At 35.1% G+C, this 24,796-nt stretch overlaps 1 protein-coding gene across 4 annotated transcripts in view; it reads left to right on the forward strand.

The window, feature by feature from the left end:
* Nucleotides 1–24,796, forward strand: part of ZNF280D (zinc finger protein 280D) — a 139,782-nt gene that overhangs the window by 50,751 nt on the left and 64,235 nt on the right. For all 4 annotated transcript variants that reach the window (XM_042988791.1, XM_042988793.1, XM_042988794.1 and 1 more), the window contains exons 10-14: nt 12,195–12,418; nt 15,807–15,964; nt 16,658–16,758; nt 17,742–17,888; nt 23,296–23,430. In XM_042988791.1, the coding sequence (XP_042844725.1) occupies nt 12,195–12,418; nt 15,807–15,964; nt 16,658–16,758; nt 17,742–17,888; nt 23,296–23,430 (765 nt within the window). The remainder of the gene's footprint in view (nt 1–12,194; nt 12,419–15,806; nt 15,965–16,657; nt 16,759–17,741; nt 17,889–23,295; nt 23,431–24,796) is intronic.

Here is a 24,796-nt window from a genome sequence, read left to right on the forward strand (position 1 = left end):
TTGGGGTGTGTGCTTTTTTGCATGATCCCGATGTGCTACAGTTTCCCCCTTTTTCTTAATCTCTCGGTCCTCTCTCTGCAAAAATGTCTCCCTACCCTCCATGGCTCTGTGGGTTTTTTCCTCCCCCAATTCACTTCTATTCATTGCGTAACTGCCAAATTCTCTGGCTCAAATAATGCAGATTATTGTATTAATCCTTCGATCAATTTCCTAGGTGTTCAAAATGGTGTGATGCTGATCCAGCTGATGTCAGGGACTAGACAAGCTTAGGGTCCCCATACTACTTTGCCATCTTAACTCCATCCTGTTGTGTACTTTATCTTACATGGATGGAGAAATACCAAATGTCAATCTATATCTTTCATTACTGATATTTTCTGCCATATATTTCACTTCTAAGATTGTTAATATTATTTGCGATATGGATGATTCTCTCACAATTGTATTACAAACCCATCCTTTAGCATTTTTTAAATATAATTTATTGTCAACTTGGCTTCCATACAACACCCAGTGCTCATCCCAACAAGTACCCTCCTCAATGCCCATCACATACTTTCTCCTCTCCCCCACTCCCCATCAACCCTCAGTTTGTTCTCTGTATTTAAGAGTCCCTTATGGTTTGCCTCCTTCCCTCTCTGTAACTTTTTTTCCCTCCCTTTCCCCTCCCCCTGGTCTTCTGTTAAGTTTCTCAAGATTCACATATGAGTGAAAACATATGATGTCTTTTTCTCTCACTGACTTATTTCACTTACCATAATACCTTTCAGTTCCATCCACATTGCTGCAAATGGCAAGATTTCATTCTTTCTCATTGCCAAGTAGTATTCCATTGTGTATATAAACCACGTCATCTTTTTTTTTAATTAATTAAAAAAAAATTTTTTTACATTTACTTATTTCTGAGAGACCGAGAAAGAGAGAGAGAGAGAGAGTGAGAGTGCGTGAGTGAGGGAGAGGCAGAGAGAGAGGGAGACACAGGATCCGAAACAGGCTCCAGGCTCTGAGCTGTCAGCACGGAGCCCGACGCAGGGTGCGAACTCACGAACCACGAGGTCATGACCTGAGCTGAAGTCGGACACTCAACCGACTGAGCCACCCAGGCGCCCCTAAACCACATCTTCTTTATCCATTCATCAGTTGATGGACATTTAGGTTCTTTCCATAATTTGGCTATTGTTGAAAGTGCTGCTTTAAATATTAGGGAACATGTGCCCCTATGCATCAGCACTCCTGTATCCCTTGGGTACCCTCCTAGCAGTGCTCTTCCTGGGTCATAGGGTAGTTAGTTCTATTTTTAGTTTTTTGAGGAACTTATGTACTGTTTTCCAGAGCAGCTGCACCAGTTTGCATTCCCGCGAACGGTGCAAGAGGGTTCCCATTTCTCCACATCCTCTCTAGCATCTATAGTCTCCTGATTTGTTCATTTTAGCCACTCTGACTGGCGTGAAGTAATATCTCAGTGTGGTTTTGATTTGTATTTCCCTGATGAGGAGTGACATTGAGCATCTATTCATGTGCCTGTTGGCCATCTGGATGTCTTCTTTAGAGAAGTGTCTATTCATGTTTTCTGCCCATTTCTTCACTGGATTATTTGTTTTTCAGGTGTAGAGTTTGGTGAGGTCTTTATAGATTTTGGATACTAGCCCTTTGTCTGAATGTCATTTGCAAAACCTTTTCCCATTCCATTGGTTGCCTTTTAGTTTTGTTGGTTGTTTCCTTTGCTCTGCAGAAGCTTTTTATCTTGATGAGGTCCCAGTAGTTCATGTTTGCTTTTAATTCCCTTGTCTTTGGAGATGTATCAAGTAAGAAATTGCTGCGGCTGAGGTCAGAGAAGTTTTTTCCTGCTTTCTCCTCTAGGGTTTGGATGGTTTCCTGTCTCACATTCAGGTCCTTTATCCATTTTGAGTTTATTTTTGTGAATGGTGTAAGAAAGTGGTCTAGTTTCATCCTTCTGCATGTTGCTGTCCAGTTCTCCCAGCACCATTCATTAAAGAGACTGTCTTTTTTCCATTGGATATTCTTTCCTGCTTTGTCAAAGACTAGTTGGCCATCCTTTTGTGGGTCTAGTTCTGGGGTTTCTATTCTATTCCATTGGTCTATGTGTCTGTTTTTGTGCCAATACCATGCTGTCTTGATGATGACAGCTTTGTAGTAGAGGCTAAAGTCTGGGATTGTGATGCTTCCCGCTTTGGTCTTCTTCAATATTACTTTGGCTATTCGAGGTCTTGTTGTTCCATACAAATTTTCGGATTGCTTGTTCTAGCTTTGAGAAGAATGCTGGTGCAATTTTGATTGGGATTGCATTGAATGTGTAGATTGCTTTGGGTAGTATTGACATTTTAACAATATTTATTCTTCCAATCCATGAGCACAGAATGTTTTTCCATTTCTTTGTATCTTCTTCAGTTTCCTTCATAAACTTTCTATAGTTTTAAGCATACAGATCTTGTACATCTTTGGTTAGGTTTATTCCTAGGTATTTTATGCTTCTTGGTGCAATTGTGAATGGGATCAGTTTCTTTATTTGTCTTTCTGTGGCTTCATTGTTAGTGTATGAGAATGCAACTGATTTCTGTACATTGATTTTGTATCCTGCGACTTTGCTGAATTCATGTATCAGTTCTAGCAGACTTTTGGTGGAGTCTATTGGGTTTTCCATGTATAATATCATGTCATCTGCAAAAAGTGAAAGCTTGACTTCATCTTTGCCAATTTTGATGCCTTTGATTTCCTTTTGTTGTCTCATTGCTGATGCTAGCACTTCCAACACTGTGCTAAACAACAATGGTGAGAGTGGACATCCCTGTCGTTTTCCTGATCTCAGGAGGAAAACTCAGTTTTTCCCCATTGAGGATGATAGTAACTGTGGGCTTTTCATACATGGCTTATGATGTTTAAGTATGTTTCTTCTGTTCCGACTTTCTCGAGGGTTTTTATCAAGAAAGGATGCTGCATTTTGTCAAATGCTTTTTCTGCATCGATTGACAGGATCATATGGTTCCTATCTTTTCTTTTATTAATGTGATGTATCACGTTGATTGATTTGCAAATGTTGAACCAGTCCTGCAGCCCAGGAATGAATCCCACTTGATCATGGTGAATAATTCTTTTTATATGCTGTTGAATTCGATTTTCTAGTATCTTGTTGAGAATTTTTGCATCCATATTCATCAGGGATATTGGCCTGTAGTTCTCTTTTTTTGCTGGGTCTCTGTCTGGTTTGGAAATCAAAGTAATACTCGCTTCGTAGAATGAGTCTGGAAGTTTTCCTTCCCTTTCTATTTTTGAAACAGCTTGAGAAGGATAGGTATTATCTCTGCTTTAAATGTCTGGTAGAATTCCCCAGGGAAGCCATCTGGTCTTGGACTCTTATTTGTTGGGAGATTTATGATAACTGATTCAGCGTCTTCGCTAGTTATGGGTCTGTTCAAATTTTCTATTTCTTCCCATTTGAGTTTTGGAAGTGTGTGGGTGTTTAGGAATTTGTCCATTTCTTCCAGGTTGTCCAGTTTGTTGGCATATAATTTTTCATAGTATTCTCTGGTAATTTCTTGTATTCTTGAGGGATTTGGTTGTAATAAATCCATTTTCATTCATGATTTTATCTAATTGGGTCCTCTCTCTTTTCTTTTTGAGAAGCCTGGCTAGAGGTTTATCAGTTTTGTGTATTTTTTCAAAAAAACAGCTCTTAGTTTCATTGATCTATTCTACTGTGATTTTGGATTCTATATTGTTTATTTCTGCTCTGATCTTTATTATTTCTCTCCTTCTGCTAGGTTTGGGTTGTTTTTTTTTTTTTTGCTGTTCTGTGTCTAGTTCCTTTAGGTGTGCTGTTAGATTTTTTATTTGGGATTTTTCTTGTTTCTTGAGATAGGCCTGGATTGCAATGTATTTTCCTCTTAGGACTGGCTTTGCTGCATCCCAAAGGGTTTGGATTGTTGTGTTTTCCTTTTCGTTTGTTACTATATAGTTTTTAAATTATTCTTTTATTGCCTGGTTGACCCATTTGGTCTTTAGTAGGATGTTCTTTAACCTCCGTGTATTTAGAGGTTTTCCAAACTTGTTCCTGTGGTTGATTTCAAGTTTTGTAGCATTGTGATCTGAAAGTGTGTGTGATATGATCTCTATTCTTTTATATTTATTGATGGCTCTTTTGTGACCTAGTATGTGATCTACCTTGGAGAATGTTCCATGTGCACTCAAGAAGAAAGTATATTCTGTTGCTTTAGGATGTAGAGTTCTAAATATATCTGTCAAGTATATCTGCATCCAGTGTATCTCTCAGGGCCATTGTTTCTTTACTGATTTTCTGTCTAGATGATCTGTCCATTGTTGTAAGTGGAATGTTAAAGTCCCCTGCAATGACCACATTCTTACCAATAAGATTGCTTATGTTTGTGATTCATTGTTGTTTATGTATTTGGGTGCTTTTGAATTTGGTGCATAGACATTTATAATTGTTAGCTCTTCCTAATGGATAGACCCTGTAATTATTCTATAATGTCCTTCTCCATCTCTTGTTACAGCCTTTAGTTTAAAGTCTAGTTTGTCTGATATAAGTATGGCTACTCAAGCTTTCTTTTGACTTCCAGTTGCATGATAGGTAGTTCTCCATCCCCTTACTTTCAATCTGAAGGTGCCCTCTAGTCTAAAATGGGCCTCTTGTAGACAGTAAATAGATGGGCCTTGTTTTTGTATCCATTCTGATATCCTATGTCTTTTGATTGGAGCATTTAGTCCATTTACATTCAGTGTTACTATTGAAAGATATGGGTTTAGAGTCATCGTGTTTTCTGTAGGTTTCATGCTTGTAGTGATGTCTCTGGTAGTTTGTGGTCCTTGCAACATTTCACTCACAGAGACCCCCTTAGGATCTTTTATAGGGCTGGTATGGTGGTGATGAATTCCTTCAGTTTTTGTTTGTTTGGGAAATCCTTTATCTCTCCTATTCTGAATGGCAGGCTTGCTGGATAAAGGATTCTTGGCTGCAGATTTTTCCTGTTCACCACATTGAAGATTTCCTGCCATTCCTTTCTGGCCTTCCAAGTTTCAGTAGCTAGGTCTGCTACTACCGTCATGTGTCTATCTGTATATGTTAAGGCCCAGTTATCCCTAGCTGCTTTCAGAATTCTCTCTTTATCCTTGTATTTTGCCAGTTTCACACTGATATGTGGTGCAGAAGATCCATTCATGTTACCTCTGAAGTGAGTTCTCTGTGCCTCTTGGATTTCAGTGTCTGTTTCCTTCCCCAGATTGGGGAAGTTCTTAGGTATGATTTGTTCAAGTATACCTTCAGTCTCTTTCCCTCTCTCTTCTTCTTCTGGAATTCCTATGATATGGATATTGTTCTGTTTGATTGAATTGCTTCGTTCTCAATTTGTCTAAATCCCCTGGATTTTTTTCTCTTTTTCTCAGCTTCCTTTTTTCCATAATTTTATCTTCTAATTCACCTATTCTCCCCTCTGCCTCTTCAGTCCTTGTTATGGCTGCCTCCATTTTATTTTGTACCTCATTTATAGCATTTTTAAAATTCATCATGAATATTTTTTAGGTCCTTGATCTCTGCAGCAATAGATTCTTTGCTATCTTCTATGCTTTTTTCAAGCCCGGCGATTAATCTTATGACTATTATTCTAAATCCTTGTTCAGTTATATTGCTTATATCTGTATTGATCAATTCTTTAGCTGTCACTTCTCCTGGCATTTCTTTTGAGGAGCATTCTTCTGTTTCGTCATTTTGGCTAGTTTTCTGTCCCTTATGAGTTCTAAAAACTTGTTATGTGCTCTGCACCTGTAAGCACTGCTATATTAAAGGAGGGTCATACACTGTCCAGGGCCTGGACCTTCAGGAAGTGTTTTTTTGGAGAGTGTTATTTGCTCTCTGTTGTTGTGACTTTGGTTATTTTATTTTCATACTCGTAGTGATGTTTTGGACCCTCCACCAGGTGTGCTTTGATTTGTTCCTTCAAGTAGCCTTGGAAAGGAAAGTGAACAGACAAACATACAGAAAACAAAACACGCAAACACACAAGCAGGTTAAAGAAAAAAACAAAACAATGCGAAAGCAAAGGCAAGAAACACCAGCCTCAAATAAAGAACAGGGTGGAGGTGGTGCTGATGGAAGAGCATATACAAAGAGAGAAGTGACAAGGGCGGGGAGGAAAAAGAGAAAATAAACATTGACTGGGCAGAGAGACTAAATGGCTTAATCCAGAGAGAGAGAAAGGAAAATAAAGAAGGGGGGTGTGGAGTGGGGAAAGAAATGAAGATAAAGTTGCCCAGACAGAGATGGGCTTGATTAGCCCCATATATGGGGGGAGAGAAAGGAAAGTAAATAAGGAGGTGTGGAATATGTATCAAGAGAATGGATTAAATATGTCTCCTTAAATAAACTAACAACCAGGGTAACCAGACTAGAGGAGGGAAGAGATAAGGAGGAGAAAAGGAAGGAAGAATATATCTATGTAACAAGAATTGTCCAAGAATTAATCAAGGCAATGCAGCAGCACTGGTCTGGAGGAGGGGCTGTCTGGTTCCTCTGCCTCTATCCCGCGCCAGTAGATATGCAGTATACCTGGTACGGAGGGGCCTAGTTTGGTGTGGGCAAGTTCCTCCCTCCACTGTGGGCCCTTAGGACCAATCCCTGAGGCCCCACCTTGGTAGTGGTTGGGGGAAAAATGGCGACCCGTTCCCCAGCCTCCCAATTGCTTCTCCATGGACCCGTTGTACCAAATTACTCTGAACTGCCCTTGCTGTGCTGGGTGCAGACCAGGTGGTCTTTCTCACTCCTCTGACTCCCGTGCCCTTGTGCTTGGCTAGGATTCAAACTTCCCTTCTATGTGCCGTGGTACTGGAGAAGTGCCTCTCCATGGCGCATGATATGTGGTCCCTGCCTGCACTCCAGGGGTGGGGGTGGGGGATCACTTCCTCTTCCTTTAGCATTTATATAAAATATTCTCTTTTTTTGTCTTAATGTTTGATGACTTTTAGGCTCACAACCCTTGTTTTCCTGTGGTTTCCATTTGCCTAATATATTGTTTAACCTGAATCACTTTATGCCTCTTGGTTTGTGATCCTATGTGAAAATCTCTGTTTTGGCACTTATGTTAAACTTACTTGTATTCGTTGATATGATTTATTTTGGTCTTGGTTCTGTGACAATTTTTATTATCTTTTTTTAAAAGTCTTTCACCATGTGATTGCTTCATATGTATGTAGCTTCAGTTTTTAGGGAAGCTGTATTTTTGTTCTCTTGTTTACCCTTGTAATTTTAATGCTGATATAATTCTAGTAGTCTTATATTCATTTTGCCATTCTGTAAAATTAGAGTTGGTTAAAGTATTCTTAACCCACTCGTTGTTACCTTCTCCTCTCCTGCCTGATTTTAGTCATTATTATTTTTCTGAGTATTTATCTTTGTACTATTAAAACTGCTCATACATATACTACTTCGTTTGGTAGCTCTAAATGATATTCTTTGGTGTACTGCTATTATATGTGAGGCAGTCTATGACCTTTCTCAAGCTTACTTATGCTTACTGTCCTTTTACCCCCTCCCAGTTTTTATTTGTTGGTTGTATAATGTTTTCATTGCCAGGGCATATAACATTTGCATTTGACTTTGTTAACCTTATTTCTATATTTGTTTTAATCTTTTTTCACAGTAAATATGTTGATTACCAGTCTGTTTGTCATGGTTTTAGTTATCTGTTGGGCTGAAGTTCATCCTCTAGTAATTTCCTCAAACATGGCCTGGGAACAGCATTTTTTGATGTCTTTCATATTCAAAACAGTTCGATTATCCATTCTCAAAAGACAGTTTGTCCAGATATAAAGTAAGTTGGATCCTACTTTGAGGATCTTGTTTGTGGTGCTCCTGTTTTACAATATTGAATGTTGCTGTTGAGAAATCTGGGATAAGCCTGAATTATTTTGCCCTTTGTAAGTGATTTGACCTTTTTGCATGCAGTCCATAGAATTTCTTTATTTTGGAAGACTGATAATTTTATAATGACATGACTTAGTGTTGGGATTTGAGAATTTATTTTAGTGTAATTTTCTTGATTAATATTTAAAAATATTTATTCCATGTAATTATTTTGCCTTTTGAAGGGGAGAGGAGAATGTTGTCCAATATGCATTCATTTGATGTCCTTTGTCTGGCATAAATGTTTTCTTCTTTTAACACTTAATTTTTTTTATTTGCTCTTATTATTATTAACCTCTGTGTCCTTCATTTTATTTTCCAATGCCTGTTCACCACTGTTGTCTAATTTCTCTTTATCTCTCTGATTTTATTTCCTTACTTTTCCCTCAGTTTTGCTACTCTTTTTAATGTCTTTTTGGTCTTGCCATCTCTTCTTGCTTTATGGTCTTCCAAATAGACACAGTTGTGTCATTAAGGTTTTAAAATTTGCAACAAAAATTTTGTTCACTGTTTTCATCTGCATCTGCTCCATGGCGTTTTTGTCTGAATTTTACGTTTTCCTTCTTTTATCCTAAAGTATTTTTGTTCAGATGTAAGTTTCTATCATAGTGAAGAATAAGTTGGATTTTCTTGGGCTAGCTCTTTTGTACAAAGCTCCTTTAGGGAAGCCAAGGTTGCCATAATAATCTCACATTCTATTAGCTGGTTTATATAATAACTCTTTGCTGGGCAGAAGGTTTCCTGCAAATGTGACTTGTGTGTCTGATTTTATAGCATTGCCTTGTCTACTTCTCTGTACCAAATGAAGTCTGAGGGACTTCTGTCATCCTACTTGCCCCAGCTTCTGCACCTGTTTTTGCGAAGAAAGGATATAGCTTTGCACTTCAGGATGTGTTTTTCATCTTTAGCAAATTTTTGCTGACACTTTCTAAGATCTGTTACTATTGGGTCCTTTTGACTTCTCTGTTCTACTTCCACCTGCATGTCTTTTGTCTTATCTTGGCTGCTTTGGGTAGTGCTGTCATATGTTGTAGAGTCTGTGGATTTTATATGGTTCTTAGTTTCAATGAAAGTGAAATTTTTAGAATTTGGTTGTTGTGGCTTTGGATGAGTCCTAGGAAAAGGGGGAAATGTTGACTTATGTAGGCTGATCATATGGGAACTTCCAATTTACTATTTATTTTTTTATTTAAAATATTTTTTTAGTGTTAATTCACTTCTTAGAGACAGAGACAGAGTGTGAGCAGGGGAGGGGCAGAGAGAGAGGGAGACAGAATCAGAAGCAGGCTCCAGGCTCTGAGCTATAAGCACAGAACCCTACAGGGGGCTTGAACTCACAAACTGTGAGATCATCACCTGAACCTGAAGACAGACGTTCAACCAACTGAGCCACCCAGGCACCTCTGTATTTTAGTGTTTAAAAATAGCATCTCTCCTTCTTTGTTCTGAAAATCTTACCTAAATATTTAGGTACTAACAAAGCACTAGCACATGGCCGTCTACTGGGAGGACTGAAGATGAAAATGGTGCTAAGATGGTATCTACTGTTTAAAATTACAGTGTATGGCATTAAAGTTTAACATTTTCGAGTGGCTAACCGAGGACAATAAGGGATAACCTAGAGCTACAGTGAAGGGCTAGAACCAAAAGGGTTTTAGACTGAATAAAAGATGACCAGGTGATCTTAGACCATACCTCAGCCATACCATCCATAGCTTTTTCTCTCCTCCTGTAAAACCTTCCTTCTAAGCCTAATTCTCATTTAAGTTGCTTTCTTGCCTTTTGACTTCTGGATATTTTCTGTGGGATTCTGTGCTTTTCTCTCAGTTACTAAATTTTCTGAACTAGGTTGTCCGTTCTTGGTTTTCAGTGATTTATTACTCATCTGTCTTACAGGGATCTGAAACATTGCTTAAAAGATACTGTGAATGAAAAAAAAAAGATACTGTGAATGAAACTAACGTAGTATTGTATGACAACTATACTAAAAAATAAAGACACTTTGAGACTTAATATTTATTTTTAAAATCGGATCCTGTTTTATTTAAAAGAAAAAATGGAGGCACAGAAAGTGGTTGATCATCTATTATGTATATCGTAATTTATGAGTAATTAAGGTAACTTTACCTTTTATGGGTGTACCAAATTAGATGTTTCTGAAAAATATAACCTTGTAACACACTCTACTATAGACTACTTATTTTGTAGATTTCAGGAAAGTATTGAATCTCAAATATGACTCAATAGCTCCTACAGTCTGAAAACCAGGTTTGTTGTTTGAATATATGTGATTGTCCACATTTCTAATTAGGGACACTATTCCATATATATCATTTTGGTGCATTATAATTTTTCCCATTGTTTGAGATCACTCCAATGGTAAAATTGCAGTTAAGGTCAGCGGTTTTATCTATCAAAATGATACTACGGTACACATCACTTGTAATAAGATATGTATTTTGAGTTTTTTTCTGATAGTGTTGATGGATTTACTCTGAACTATCCTTTTCTCCATTTATCTTTAAATTCAAAACCAGCCTGTTTTAGAAGGAACTTAGCCCTATAAAAGTCCTTAGAAATAGCCTGACTTACCTAGTGTTCAGCTCTTAAATATTATGTGTGTCATAAGGAATATCTAGAAACATATAGAGAAAACCCTTCTCATTTCCCTCTTTTCATTGTGGTTTCATTTCAACTGTATTTATTCTGAGTGGTTGACTACAGAGGATCATGTAGTATTAAGGACCTAATGTATTTGTCCTAAATTCGCTTATGGATGCAACCTTAACTCCTAAATCACAAGTTATGTCATTGTTTTGGGGCCCATTTTATTCAGTATTTTTTCCCCTTTCTTTTAGATCTAAAATAGATCTATTTTAGATATTTTTCTTGGTGTTTTTTTTCTTAAAGGTTTCAGAACTGATAGATGAAAAGCATAAATGCAATTGAAGGAAATGTTATAGGCCTGTTTTGGAACAGCTTCTCATGTGATTCAGAACATTTTACCAGTGATTTAACATTTCGATGTGGCAGAAGAAGAGATGGATGTTACCTTAGAAATGGAATAGAGTTGTGTTTATAGAGTTTCAAACTCTTTAATGTTGTTATTAATTTACTAAGTAACACATTTAAGAAGAGTTTAAGTCAGCTGGTTTATATTATAAATGAATTACCTGGGTGGCTTGTTGAAAAATAAAGATTTCTGGGCCCTGTATCTAGACATTGTGATTTATGGATCTGAAGTGGGCCCAGGAATTAGCATTTTGACAAGTACTCCTGGTTTTTCTAATGTAGGTCTTCTTTGGACTGACCTTTGAGAAAAACTGCCCTGGAGAAATTCTACAACTGAAAATGATGTACAATAAATGAATTAGTTAAATCTTGTTGGGGAAAAAAAAAGCTCATGTATGAAAGTATTCCACTTTAGAACCAGTTTATGTGACATCTTGAGTTTACTCATGAGGAACTAAATTTCCCCTTCAAAAATTTAAGCATTCTAGATTTCAGGGTGTTACTACTGCTGCTTTTTTTTTTTTAACTCATACATTTTCTAGCATCTTGAGTCTGGGCAATGGCAAATTAGTTGTACTCAATTTTTAGTTCTAACTAGATATTATGAAATTTCATATATCACTTGATAATGAAACATCTACATTATGGCATATAACCTACATTTCCTATCTATACTCTATCTTGACATGAGTGTGAAATGAATAAGGTTTGTTTTTTTATTTATTTAATTTATTTATTTAAGAGTGGGCGAATGTGCAGTGGTTGAGGGAGAATGTCAGAGGAGGGGAGAGAGAGAGAGAGAATGAATCTTAAGCATACTCCATGTCCAGCATGGATCCTGAAGTGGGGCTCAATCCCACAACCCTGAGATCGTGACCTGAGCTGAATCAAAAGTCAGACACTCAGCCAACCAGGCACCCTGAATAAGTTTTAGTTTCAGTTAAGCATTTAAGTTATTATTCAATATTTATATCCAAAAAGATAAATTGCAAGGAAAAAAATTATTAGGTCAGTAACCAAGTTCTCATTTTAAAGTTTTTCTTTAAAAATTTTTTGTTGTTGTTTATTAAGATAATAGGTATTTATTGTTATTAGAATGTGAGTATGTACCACAAACTTTTGGTGAATATTTTCCCAGATATTTACCAAGCATAGTTTTAACATGGTCTGGCCTTGTTGTAAACTTACAGTTGTTTTTTGATGTCCAATCTTTTTTAAGTGTTAAATAAGACTTATGTTTTTTCTCTTTCAGTACTGTTGTCCAGACATGATAAATAACTTTTTAGGACTGGCTAAAACAGAATTTTCAAGTACAGCAAATAAAAATAAGACTGTTGATTCAGAGAAAGGAAAACTGATCATGTTAGTTAATGACTTTTATTATGGAAAACATGAAGGAGATGTTCAGGAAGAACAGAAGACTCACACAACCTTTAAATGCTTCAGTTGCTTGAAAATTCTTAAAAATAATATTAGGTATGTAAATACTTATTTTTATTTGTGTTTGAAAATTGGAATGCTAAAGATACAAATGTTGTATCTTTATCTTGTATTTCTCTGTGCCATTCTAGATAAGTAATTTTAATACTTTCTACTAAAGAACAAAGGCAGATTGTCCTGTTTGAAAAACTTGTTCTTTCTTGTAATTCAGAGTTGACTCCTGGATCCACTTAGTTGTATCTTTTTAAGATAACTTAAGAAAGGACAAACTTTATTTCAAATAAGGGAAAATTAACATTTCCCTTATATTATCAGGGTTTTAGGAATTTTCATGAGATTATTTTCATTCTTAGCTGCTTTTGAATTTTATTTTTCTTCACTTTACAAGAAGTACCACTTCAGTATGTTTTGTCTAGTTTGACCTCTTCCATATTAATCTTATTTAATGCTCAGATCTTTCAATTCATATTTGTAATTTTTGGAACATTTACCTTGCAGGAAAAGTGATCTTCTTTAGAGAAATACCAGTTCTAGGAAACATGTTGTCTCTGATTTCAAAATTTAACCTCTTCAAAAATTACAAATTTAATTTCCAGTGTAATTTTGAAGATTTAGACATGTATGCTTTAAATTTTATGACCTTTACTTTGTAATCTTTGTGTTACATGGAATATTAGTAGTTGTCATCCTATTAATGAGTACATAACAAGAACAAAGTAACAAGACATATTGATTGGTATTTTCATTGGTTATGTAGCTTGACATTTATATTAGGTAAGGTTGTTTCTTCATTTTGTTACAAAAATTTTCAGACATTCAACAAAGTTTTAAAAATTTTACTGCAGATATTTGTATACTTACCACCTTGATTCTACCATTAACATTTTACTGTACTTTATCATACATCTATTTGATATCATATATCAAACTATTTTTTTTTCACACATTTCCAAGTAAGTTGCAGACATCACTGGTGTGTGTGTTTATACAAGCATACCTATGTATGCCTTTTTATGTTTACCCTTGATAACTATTATTTGTAAATAGCATTCTTAGGTACCAATAGGTTACTTCTGGACCTAGTATTTATTTCATTTTCCTGTGAGTTCTTACGTCAAAAAGAAGGATATGGAAAAACCCTGAAATATATTGTGATATACTCCTATAACAGTTATTAAAGCTTTGTTTATGGTGGTGCTTTATAGTTTCCAAATTCTTTCATGTATGTTATTTCATATGAGTTTTCACTTTTCTTTATCTCCTTTTATTAAACTTTAACAGCCATCAATAGTTAATGGTCCTAGTAGTTTAACAGAAGGGATATTGTATTTTTTAAAAAAATTTTTTTAAATGTTTATTTATTTTTGAGAGCTGAGAGAGACAGAGCATGAGGAGGGGGAGGGGCAGAGAGAGAGAGGGAGACACAGAATCTGAAGCAGGCTCCAGGCTCTGAGCTGTCAGTACAGAGCCTGACGTGGGGCTGGAACCCACGATCTGTGAGATCATGACCTGAGCCGAAGTCAGTTGCTTAACTGATGGAGCCACCCAGGGGCCGTGAGATATTGTACTTTTTGATATAACACTGAAACAATATTACAGTATAATTCTGTCACCGATTTCCATATTATTACCCCTTTAATAGTAAAATACACCAGAAAAATCATGTTAATAAATGTGGTGCATGCATACAAATATGTTTCACTGACTTAGTTCCTTGTTATACTTAAGTATTACATATATGATATTAAGTTATTTCAGCAACAGCTTTTGCCTTTCCTTTGAGATTAGCCCACTTAATATTAAACATACGAAAATTAACAATTCCTTTTTTTGTTATTTTTTTCAGAAGAGTAGTTATACATTTTAGAGTACCAGATTATTTAGGAATTTTAAGCAAACAGCACTTATAACATCCAGGAATTGAGCATTTTTTAAAATACTAATTGTTGAGTAAATGTAACCTTAATGGTTAATACTTCATAACCAAAGGAGTTAGATGTGTTAAATAATATTTTAACAGTAAAAATTGGGAAGACAAATTGATGTTTATAGAGAATGGTAAGAAATTGATAGCTATAGATTTTTTTTCTCTGCCTCATCAACATACTGTGGTGTGGTATTTTTCTTTTGTTTCCTACAGTGAATGTCACCAAAAACGGTTAGGTTTATTTTATTCTGTGAACATCTTGCAAGAAGTTTGTTTTTCTGTTTCCCTCATTTCCATAGTTTGGTTTGAGAGCATGAGTTCCTGATGGGGGCTCATATAATAATTGAGAGAAAGCTTGATAGTTAAAAGATTATTTTATATAGATACACTTGAATTGCTTAAAGTTGTGAGGTGAAAATTTAATGGCTTATGACCATATCTCTCTATATAAATATTCCAAGACTAGGATTTTCTATAGGTGTTTGTAGATCTGGTGTTAAAACCAAAGGAGGACAAAAAGATACTTCAGAGTTTGCCATAACCTGTTTAAGAGTAGTATTGTGGAGGTGTGAAAAAGAGATAAACGTTATAGCCTTCATGGTGACTGCTATCCAGATTAATAACATTATCATTTACTTTCTAGATTCTTTCCTTTACAGGCTCAAAGTGAGTAATTGTTAATAGTTGACCCAGACTAAAAATTGTTACAACTTTACTTTCAAATTCAGTAAAAAGCTTCAGTAAGCTCTTTTAAATAGGTGTTCCCAGTTTTATTGCACTCTTTGCTGTTGAAGGTCATAGTTCCTGCTCATAAGAAGCCTTTTAGGGAAGCTGAAATAGCAGAATGTAAAACTGAAAAATGGACGTTGCCTACAAAGGGCACAGTCTGCAAGTTAAAATGAACGGTCTGTGCTAACAGTAAACCGGTATCATTAAATAAAACAAAAGGTTCTCGTAATTGTAGGCATTAAAATTGCTATTACATGCATTTAGAAACCAAGACACAAGTAAAAATACCAGTAATTTGTCTTTTAAACAGTTGGAATCTATTGTATATCTTCACAACCTTAAAAGATTTCTCTCATGACTATAGCTGCTTTTGGTGGTAGGGTTTCCTTCCTTTCAAGTATTTTATTTCCTTCCTTTCAAGTAAATAAATTTTATTTAAAAATGTAAATAGTATTTGTGTATGGAAAAAAAGACTGCTTTTTTATCTTAAAAAAAACAATCTGAAATGATTAAGAATTAGAGCAAATTATTGAGATTTCATATTAATTACATTGATGAATTCTTTTAAAACAAAGATGAAAAGATGTTTATTTAGCCACTTAATGAAAGTGATTATTTAAAATGCACAGTTTTCTAGAAGACTTTAAGGCTTTTGAGATTTTTTTTTGAGTAATGTATTTGTATTTTTAAGATTTAGATTCAGATACTTATTTTTTACATTTGTGTTTTTAAATCTGAATTTTTGCACCTGTTGACAATCATTTATAGGTTTATGAACCACATGAAACACCACTTGGAACTTGAGAAGCAGAGCAGTGAGAGCTGGGAAAACCACACCACCTGCCAGCATTGCTACCGTCAGTTTCCCACACCATTTCAACTGCAGTGTCACATTGAAAGCACACATACACCTCATGAATTTTCTAGTAAGTTACAGTATTGGATATTATCAATTTTGACAATGTAACTCTGAGAAAACCTTAAGAAGCTTGTTAGGAAAATAAGACTAAGAAAAAGACTTTGGAATTTGGGGGCAAAATTGAAAAAGTTTTAACTGTTAAAACTAGTTACTAAAATTAAAATCCCTCTTGTACATAATTCATTAAGGTAAATAACCTGTGTATTATATGTGGGGGACTAAATTAAAAAACTCAGATCATAGTTTTAAAATATGAAAATAATGAAAAAAACAACTACAGTCATAGTTAAAGTCACAGATCTCGGAGCTAGATAGCTTGAGTTCAAATCCCAGGTCTGCCTTTTAATACAACTATGTGATGTTAGGCAACTTAGTATTTGAATAATGAGAATAATAGAAATACCTGTTTCATAACGCTGTTATGAGAATTATATGAGCTAATGTAAGTAAAGTACTTAGAACTGTGTTTGGCACACCAATAAAAACTATATAGCTGCTGTCTGTCACTACCACCAATACTATTGTTATTATTGATATATAAAATGAATTTTATTCATATATATTTGTGTTTGCCTGGTAACGATACTTTTTTCTGAGGTATAATTGACATAGAGTTTCAGTTATACAACATAATGATTTGCTGTTTGTGTGTGTGTGTGCATCTTAAAATGGTGTAATGTCTTTTCCCCCCCACTTTTAGCCATTTGCAAAATCTGTGAATTATCATTTGAAACAGAGCATATTCTTTTACAACATATGAAGGACAATCATAAGCCCGGTGAAATGCCATATATTTGTCAGGTATACATGTATTTTATTGTGTACTTAGTGTTTGGTTTGTTTGTTTTCTGTTGTTTTGATTATAAGATTTAAACCTCTTGGGCCAGGGGTCAGCAAATTTTTTTTTTGTAAAGCACCAGGTGATAAATATTCAGGCTTTCAGGGTCATATAATCTCTGTTGTAACTAATCAACTCTGTTATTGTAGCACAAAGGCAGCCACAGACAATAAGTAAATGAATGTGATCTGGCTGTGTTTATTTAAACTTTATCTATGGACACTGGAATCTCAATTTCATATAATTTTTATGGATCATGAAATAAAATTGGTTACTAAAATTAAAATTCCTTTTGTAAACTATTTATTTATTAATTAAAAAACCTTTGGTATAACTTATGCATTGTATGTGGGGATCAGTAGAGAGTTGAAATTGGCCCACAGGCCATTTTTACCCACTCCCGATTGGACAAAGAAAAGCCCTGTGGCTAACAGACAAATGTAGAGACTTAGCTTACTATATAGGGAAGAATGTAGGCATACAAGGGAAACATGAAATGCTTCTACTTACAGAGAACTCTACCAAATGCTTTGGGATTAGTAATTTTTTCAGAATTTGAGGAAATAGAAAAAGAAGATAAAAATATATTGCCAATGTCATAGCCTGGAAGCCATGTATAATCTAAAGGAAAGTGCTGTTTTATGTAGCAGAAAAAAACTTTGTAGGACAGGAGGTGTTAAAGCTTGAAAATTCAAGTCAAGATGGGGATGATAATTAAAAAGAGCTGATAAAAATAAGGGAATCTAGTTATGTTTTGGGAGCTATCCCTAAACTTTGAAAGATAACTTTTCTCTCTCAAAGATTATCTTTCACTGCTTGTATTAAATGGGATTCTAATAGCACCTTATGTTCTTCTAAACAAATGACCTATCATTGTTACTTTGTAATTGATACTTTGCATATCATTATACATTTTCAAGTTAAACTAAACCTTCTTTATTTGTAGGTTTGCAATTATAGATCATCATCATTTTCTGATGTGGAAACTCATTTTAGAACATCCCATGAAAACACTAAGAACTTGCTATGTCCATTTTGCCTCAAAGTTATTAAAATTGCAACACCCTACATGCATCATTATATGAAGCATCAGGTGAGATTTACCATTTCTTATTTGTTCATGTTATTTTAGCAAAAAGATAGGTTATTACTGAGAACATTGGTTAGATTTGTTCTACAGGAAAGCAAGGTTATTTCAAATGACATGATTAATTTTGATTTATGCTGAGTTACTTGTGAATCTTTCACTTCTTTTCCTTGCTTCCTTTCTGGTGATGTTGTAGCTCATAAGTGAAAATTCTGAAAGATAGCTGGAAATCAGAAACCTAGGATTGAAGGAAAAAAAGGAGAGATGAGTGGAGAATTCAAACGATTGGATATTTCAGAGTCCAAGAGTGGATATAGGAATGATTTTGAAGGTAGTTATCAGGTGTGGGAATGATTTTGAAAGTGGTTTCTTAGAACTGAGAAAACATTGAGGACTCATAATCTTGTTTTCCATTTTCTCTTCCAACCTATTTCCACTTTTTAGCCCCCTTATTATGAGAATACATGTTGTTATCATTGACCAGAAGTGGTGTTTTATAGCTGCCACTGATAAAGGAAACAGTAATGACACTGCTTGGTACATGAACTCTACCAAAGAACTGTATTTAGGCCATCACTTGTTTTATGGATGACTTATGTTAGTTCTGCTATGTAATTTTTGGGACCCAATATTAGCACTTATACCCTTCTCTTGAATTCTGGTGTTAATACTTACTGGTTCTTTTCCTGAAGCAATTAAACCACCCTTTGTTTGGGTTGAAAACCTTTATGTAACACTGATCCTGTTCTTAAGTGCTTGAAAGAGCAACAACAGTGCCTTTGCCAAAATGAGAAGTCACTGGGCTTACTGAATCTGATCATGCAATCAAGTTTTGCCACCTCCCTAATCAGCTCATTACATTTTCTTATTATTGATGAAGTTGGCACGCTGATTGGTGCTCACTTTGCTTTCAGTTCTAGTCATGAGACAATCATGAAATCATCTTGTGGTTTTTAACTGGGAAAGATCATAAAAGTAGAATTTCCAAGTGAATTTTTTTTTTCTCATTTTCATTTAAATTCCAGTTAGTTAACATACAGTGTAATATTAGTATCAAATTTAGAATTTAGTGATTCAACACTTACATACAACACCTGGTGCTCATCACAGGTGCCCTCCTTAATCCCCATCACCTGTCAAACCCATCCCCCATCCACACCTCACCTCTTAGAACATTGGTTACCTCTGATAACCATCAGTTTGTTCTCTATAGTTAGGAGTCTGTTTCTTGCTTTGCCTCCCCTTTTTTCCCCCCTATGTTCAGTTGTTTTCTTTCTTAAATTCCACATCTGAGTGAAATAATATTTGTCTTTCTCTGTCTTATTTTGCTTAGCACAATACTCTCTAGCTCCATCCATGTCATTGCAAATGGCAAGATTTCATTCTTTTTTATGGCTGAGTAACATTCCATTGAGAGTGAGTGTGTGTGTGTGTGTGTACCACATCTTCTTTATCCAATTGAATTTAGTATCACCTATGTTGTGACTGGGATGATACTCCTCTTGGAGAAGTTTTGGCAAGATCTTTCTATTCTAGGTTTCCTCAGCAGTGTTCCAGCAGGTGTTAATAGATGTTTCCCCCCACATTGTTACTGGTAAATAAATTTGGTAAATGCCCAGATTTACAATATTAAACAGTTTGGTTGTCTGTTTTTTAAAATAGGACTTCTCAGAAATTTTTATATGACAGTGAACTTTGTGAATTTCCGAGCAAGGGGTATAGTATGCATTAGTCCCCAAACTTTTTTGGCCACTAACCCCTTTATTTGCATAATACCTATTAACATTTTTTTGAAGAATAGAATTTTGGAAACACCATTTTTGGTACTCTTTATTTCGCCTTTGGCCTTTAATTTTGAATGGGAGAATGAGATATAAAACAGTAGTGCTATTTCATTATGGGAGTTTTAACATAATTTTCCCCACATGCTTTCCTAAGCTCCAGAGTGAGATGTAGATGTGGGAAGAATGATAATTATGAAAGAGATGTGTGGGGCCACTATGTGGGCTATGTGATTTATAAGGTTTTTATAAACTGAGTTTTATGTCTTAACTTGCTGTTGGTACCCAGTTTTCTTTGGTTTATATGGAATACTCAGGAGGCAGGCAGTCATCAGTAAAGAGGGGAGAAATCTATTAATAAGGATCATCAACATCCTTGAAGGTATTTACAGTTTGTTTAATTATTTACAAAGACTAGGACACCACAGTTGAGCAGGACTATAAACTTGTAATTGAGGTGACGTTATTAGTGTGATATTAGACAATAAGAATTGTTGACTCTGGCTCATTTTATTGTCTTCGAAGACTTTGGTTGTGACTTTTTTTTAAGTAGTTTTGTTATTAAGTCTCGGGATTTTAGAGCTAAGAATCCAGTTTGTATGACTTAAGAAATAATATAAGTGATTTTGGATGTGTTAAATATGCTCATTAGATCTTTAATAAAAATGTTAAGCAGTTAACATATGCCACATGCCATCACTTACCTTATGGCAGCAGCAGGTGCTTTACAAACATTATCACATTTAATCCTCACAATCACATATGTATATTATTATTTCTAACTTATAGATGAGGAAACAAAGTTTTAGAGAAAGTAACTTGCTCAATGCCTTATTACCTAATAAAAAGCAGAATTAAAATTTGACTTCAGAGCCCAGGCTTTTACTACTTTATCACAGAGCCAGATTTCACATTGGCATTAGATCTAAGGGTAGAAATCACATATAGTCAGAATCACTCTTATATCCTTTAAGCTTCTCAAACAATGTCGTTATGTGTATCAAAAAGTTCAACACCAATAATTAGTTCTCTATCCTTGGAATAGATCACCATTTTTTTGATTGAACATGATGTTACTGAAAAATGCACTGTTTTCTTTATCACTCTTATCACATTGAAATGCATGCATACACAAGAAACACATGCAAGACTTGTGTCCAACTAAGGGAATAGTAGATTAATGTATTCTATCTCATGATTCTGGACAAATGTTCATTGAATGGAATGGCAGTCGTTTTGAACTAGTTAAATTGTACTTCTCATATGTACTTTCTCTGTCAGTCTCTTGCTTTCCGCCTCACTATCCATTTACTTAACAAATATTTACTGAGTGCCTTACTATGTGCCAGGAGCTGTTTTGGTTATTATATAGCAGTGAAGAAAACAAAGTCTAAGCTCTCTGGAATTTGAATTATAGTGGAGAAAGATAAATATATGTGTTTATGTTTGAATGTATATGCATGCTAGCTGGTGATAGTACTGTGGAAGGAAAATGTGGAAGATGGAGAGTGCCAGAGAGGTGTTGGGAGTGGAGGAATGGTTGCTGTTATGTATATATTGTGGTAAAACGCGAGCCTCTCTGAACGAAATAAAAGAATAAGCCACGTAGAAGTCTGGGAGAGGAAACATACAGTGAAGTGAATGCATACATGGGACACTCAAAAAACAGCAGAGGACAGTTGTTGCTAGAGCAGAGTAAACTAAAAAGAGGAAGAGAAGTAAGAGGTAAGAGTGTAGCAGTAGAATGCAGGCTAGTTTATGTAGAGCCTTGTAAACCAGAAATAGGACTTGGGAAAGCCATGGGAGCATTTTAGCATGTGAAGAAAGATCTACCATGTTTTAAGATCATTGGCAGCTAGGGGGAGAATAGACCATACGGAGGAAAGAACATGACAGGAAGGTAGGAGATTATTATAGTAGTCCAGGTGAGTGGTTTGGTAGCAATGGTTAGAGGTAATGAGGGGTGGAAGGATTATGAAAGGTTTTGAAGGTAGAGCTGACAGGTTTTATTAGTGTGTTAGTTATAAGATGTGTGAGTGAGTTACTGATTTTTTGTCCTAACCAGCTATAAGAGTATAATTTTCATACACTGTCATAGGGGAAAGAGTGAGAAAAGAACAGATGTTGGGGGGGGGGCAAGGAGTTAGGGAGAAAAATCCAGAATTCAACTTTGTCCATGTTGATTTGAGATACATATTAGCTATCAGGTAGTGGTGTCTAGTAGATGGCTGGATAGATAGTATTTAAAGCCTTGAAACTGGATGAGGTAACCTGGGCAGTGATTACAGATAGGGAAAAGATTTCTGGGAATTGGATTCTGGACAAGTAACTTTCTGTCCTTTTGTCTTGGTATCTGTTTCTTGGCCAAGTTTTCTCTTTTTCCTCCTCCTCTTCCTTCAGCACATATAAATGAATTTTCAAAAATTGCCTGTATCTATGATATAATCCAATTCACCACATTTCTAAAATAGTCTTAAGAAGCAGCTAGAATAGTAATACAAACACATTATATTTATACGTTACTTTGAATTTTGTAAAGAGCTTTGATTTATGAAATCCCTGCCGTGTGCTAGTAATTGTGCCGGGGACTTCTTAGTATATTACCTTGTTTGAATTTTATAAATGAGTGAGTGTATTAAAATGGAAATAGTGATATATCTGGCAGATCATAGCTTTTGAGAAAACATTCTTTTATATTTATGTATTCTTAAAGTTTGTGTATATATACACACACACACACATATATCATTTCTAAATTAATGAGAGCATATAGGTAAGATTGTACTTGATATATAGTAGAAAGAACACTGGATCAGCAGTCTGGCAACGTCAGTAACTAGTTATGGGAAAGTGATTTGGATTTTTTTGGGTCCTGTTTTCCAGCTGTAGAATAGTAACAGGATTGAGTTTCAAGAGGGACTTACTCAAGAGATCTCAATCAGTAAGTAGATGGAGAGTAGTAGTTCTGGTTTATGCCTCTACATCAATACTGTGCAATGTCAATGTGGCTATTCAAGTTAAGATTAATTAGATGAAATTAAAAATTCAGTTGCACTTGGCACATTTCAGGTGCTCGATAACCATATGTTGTAGTGGCTACCATCCTGGTCAGTGTAGCTATACAACATTCTCATCAGTGCAGAAAGTTATATTAGACTGCTTTATATAACCATTTCTATAGTGACCTTCTCTGAAATGTCTGGTTAAGTATTTGACTTTATTTTACCAACTTGTCAACTAACTGGAAATAGCAAAAATTAAAAAGAATTTACCTTTTTCTAAGGTAAAAATATGGTATGGCTCCTTTTAACCATATCATGTGTCTAAATACTATAAAATTGTAATTTGAAGAGCTTTCACACCACTATTGAGAGAACTTTCATTAGAACCTACTGATAGATCTTTTATGTTCAATGTCTATATAGTAATAGACATTTTTGGAACATAAATACTAATACAAAGTGCTTTTAAAAATGAAATAAAATTTTGCTGTTTATATGGGAGATGTAAAATACTACTTTTAGAATTATTTAGGTATCATTAAAATTGAATCAGAGCAGTTTCAGGACATAGCATTTGTGGTTGTAAAAATTATTTTTCCTCCCTTTTTCTGTTTTTTTTTTTTTAAACAGAAAAAAGGAATACATCGTTGTACAAAATGCAGACTGCAGTTTTTGACGTGCAAAGAGAAAATGGATCACAAGACTCAGCATCATAGAACATTTATAAAACCTAAACAACTAGAAGGATTGCCTCCTGGAACAAAAGTGAGTTTAAATGTGTTGTATTTTTAACATTTTGTATGATAATAGAAATTAACTCCTGCCTCCTTTTACCTATTGAATGTAATACTTAAAAATGATTTCTGATTTTTGTTAAGACTTTAAGTTTTATCATTCTTATATCTAGAAAAGAAACCTTCTGACTATTGTTTTATGGTCAGTGGTGTGTGCTGTGCTAGAGTGATATTCCTTTTCAAAAAATGCAACTAGATTAACTGTTCCCTGGGTCAGTGGGTTGTGTCAATATCATACAGGCTATTTCTGAGCTATTCCAGTTGGCAGTGTATATTTCACTTTTATCTGCTTAACTATAAGATGCTTGAGATCGGGAGTCATGTTTCATCTTTGTGTCCTCAGCATCTGGCATAGTGCATCGAATGCCATAGGTTCTCATATGTTTATTGAAGTTGTTGTTACTGAGTCTCCTCAGAGAAGCAAGTTCTGCTGCTGGATAGCATTATGTTTTAAATGAGCAAACAACATGTCTGACTGCATACTGATGATTGTAATTTACTTTTCCCTTTTTGCCTTATATACCTCTGTTTTCTCTGACTTCTTTATATACAGTCAGCTCTTGAATATTTGCTCCAGTGGAGGGAAACAGAGGCATGGATAATCCAAAGTGAAATAATCCCCAAAACATTTATATTTGGCTTTGGGTACTTACCTTTGAATGTGGGTATGTCTGTTATTTGAATTAACTAAAACAATATAAAGCCATGCTCTGAAGACCTAGAGCAAGAGAAGCTATCCAGCATCCCTACAATCCATTCATTCCATGCTGGGACTAGACATGCAGAACACTAATGTAAGCAGTGCAGTCCTCTCTCATATTTTCCCTTATTAATAATAATAGTAATAATATTAATAATTATACTAAATGTTTTTATAGCACCTTAGAATTAGGCTTTTGATATGCTTTTTCATACATTGTTATTTAATCCATACAGCAATCCAGTGAGGAAGACAAGGTAGTTATTGCCCTATATCATAGATAAAGAAGAGGATAAGTTACTTACTTAAGGTCACATGGCTAGGAAGGCATGGTATGAAATTTAACCTCAGGTCTTTTGATTCCTAGTCAGTGCTTTTGTGTGATACCAAAATACATGTATCTCATAGGACTTCCTCCAATACATGGGAGAAGTATAGTCAAATGATTAACAAGAATGTTGGTAGGCGATTGTTTTTCATTGTCAGTCAACAAATATAATTTCAGGATACTAAGTGATAAGCTTTATATTAGTTTCCTTTAAGGAAATTCTAAATATAATTAAACTTTCCATATAGTATAATGAATTAATGTAACGTCTCCCTAACCATCGTATACAGAAATCCTGCCTAATGAGCC

The sequence above is a fragment of the Panthera tigris genome, chromosome B3 (genome assembly GCF_018350195.1).
Source record: "Panthera tigris isolate Pti1 chromosome B3, P.tigris_Pti1_mat1.1, whole genome shotgun sequence".
Lineage (NCBI taxonomy): Eukaryota > Metazoa > Chordata > Mammalia > Carnivora > Felidae > Panthera > Panthera tigris.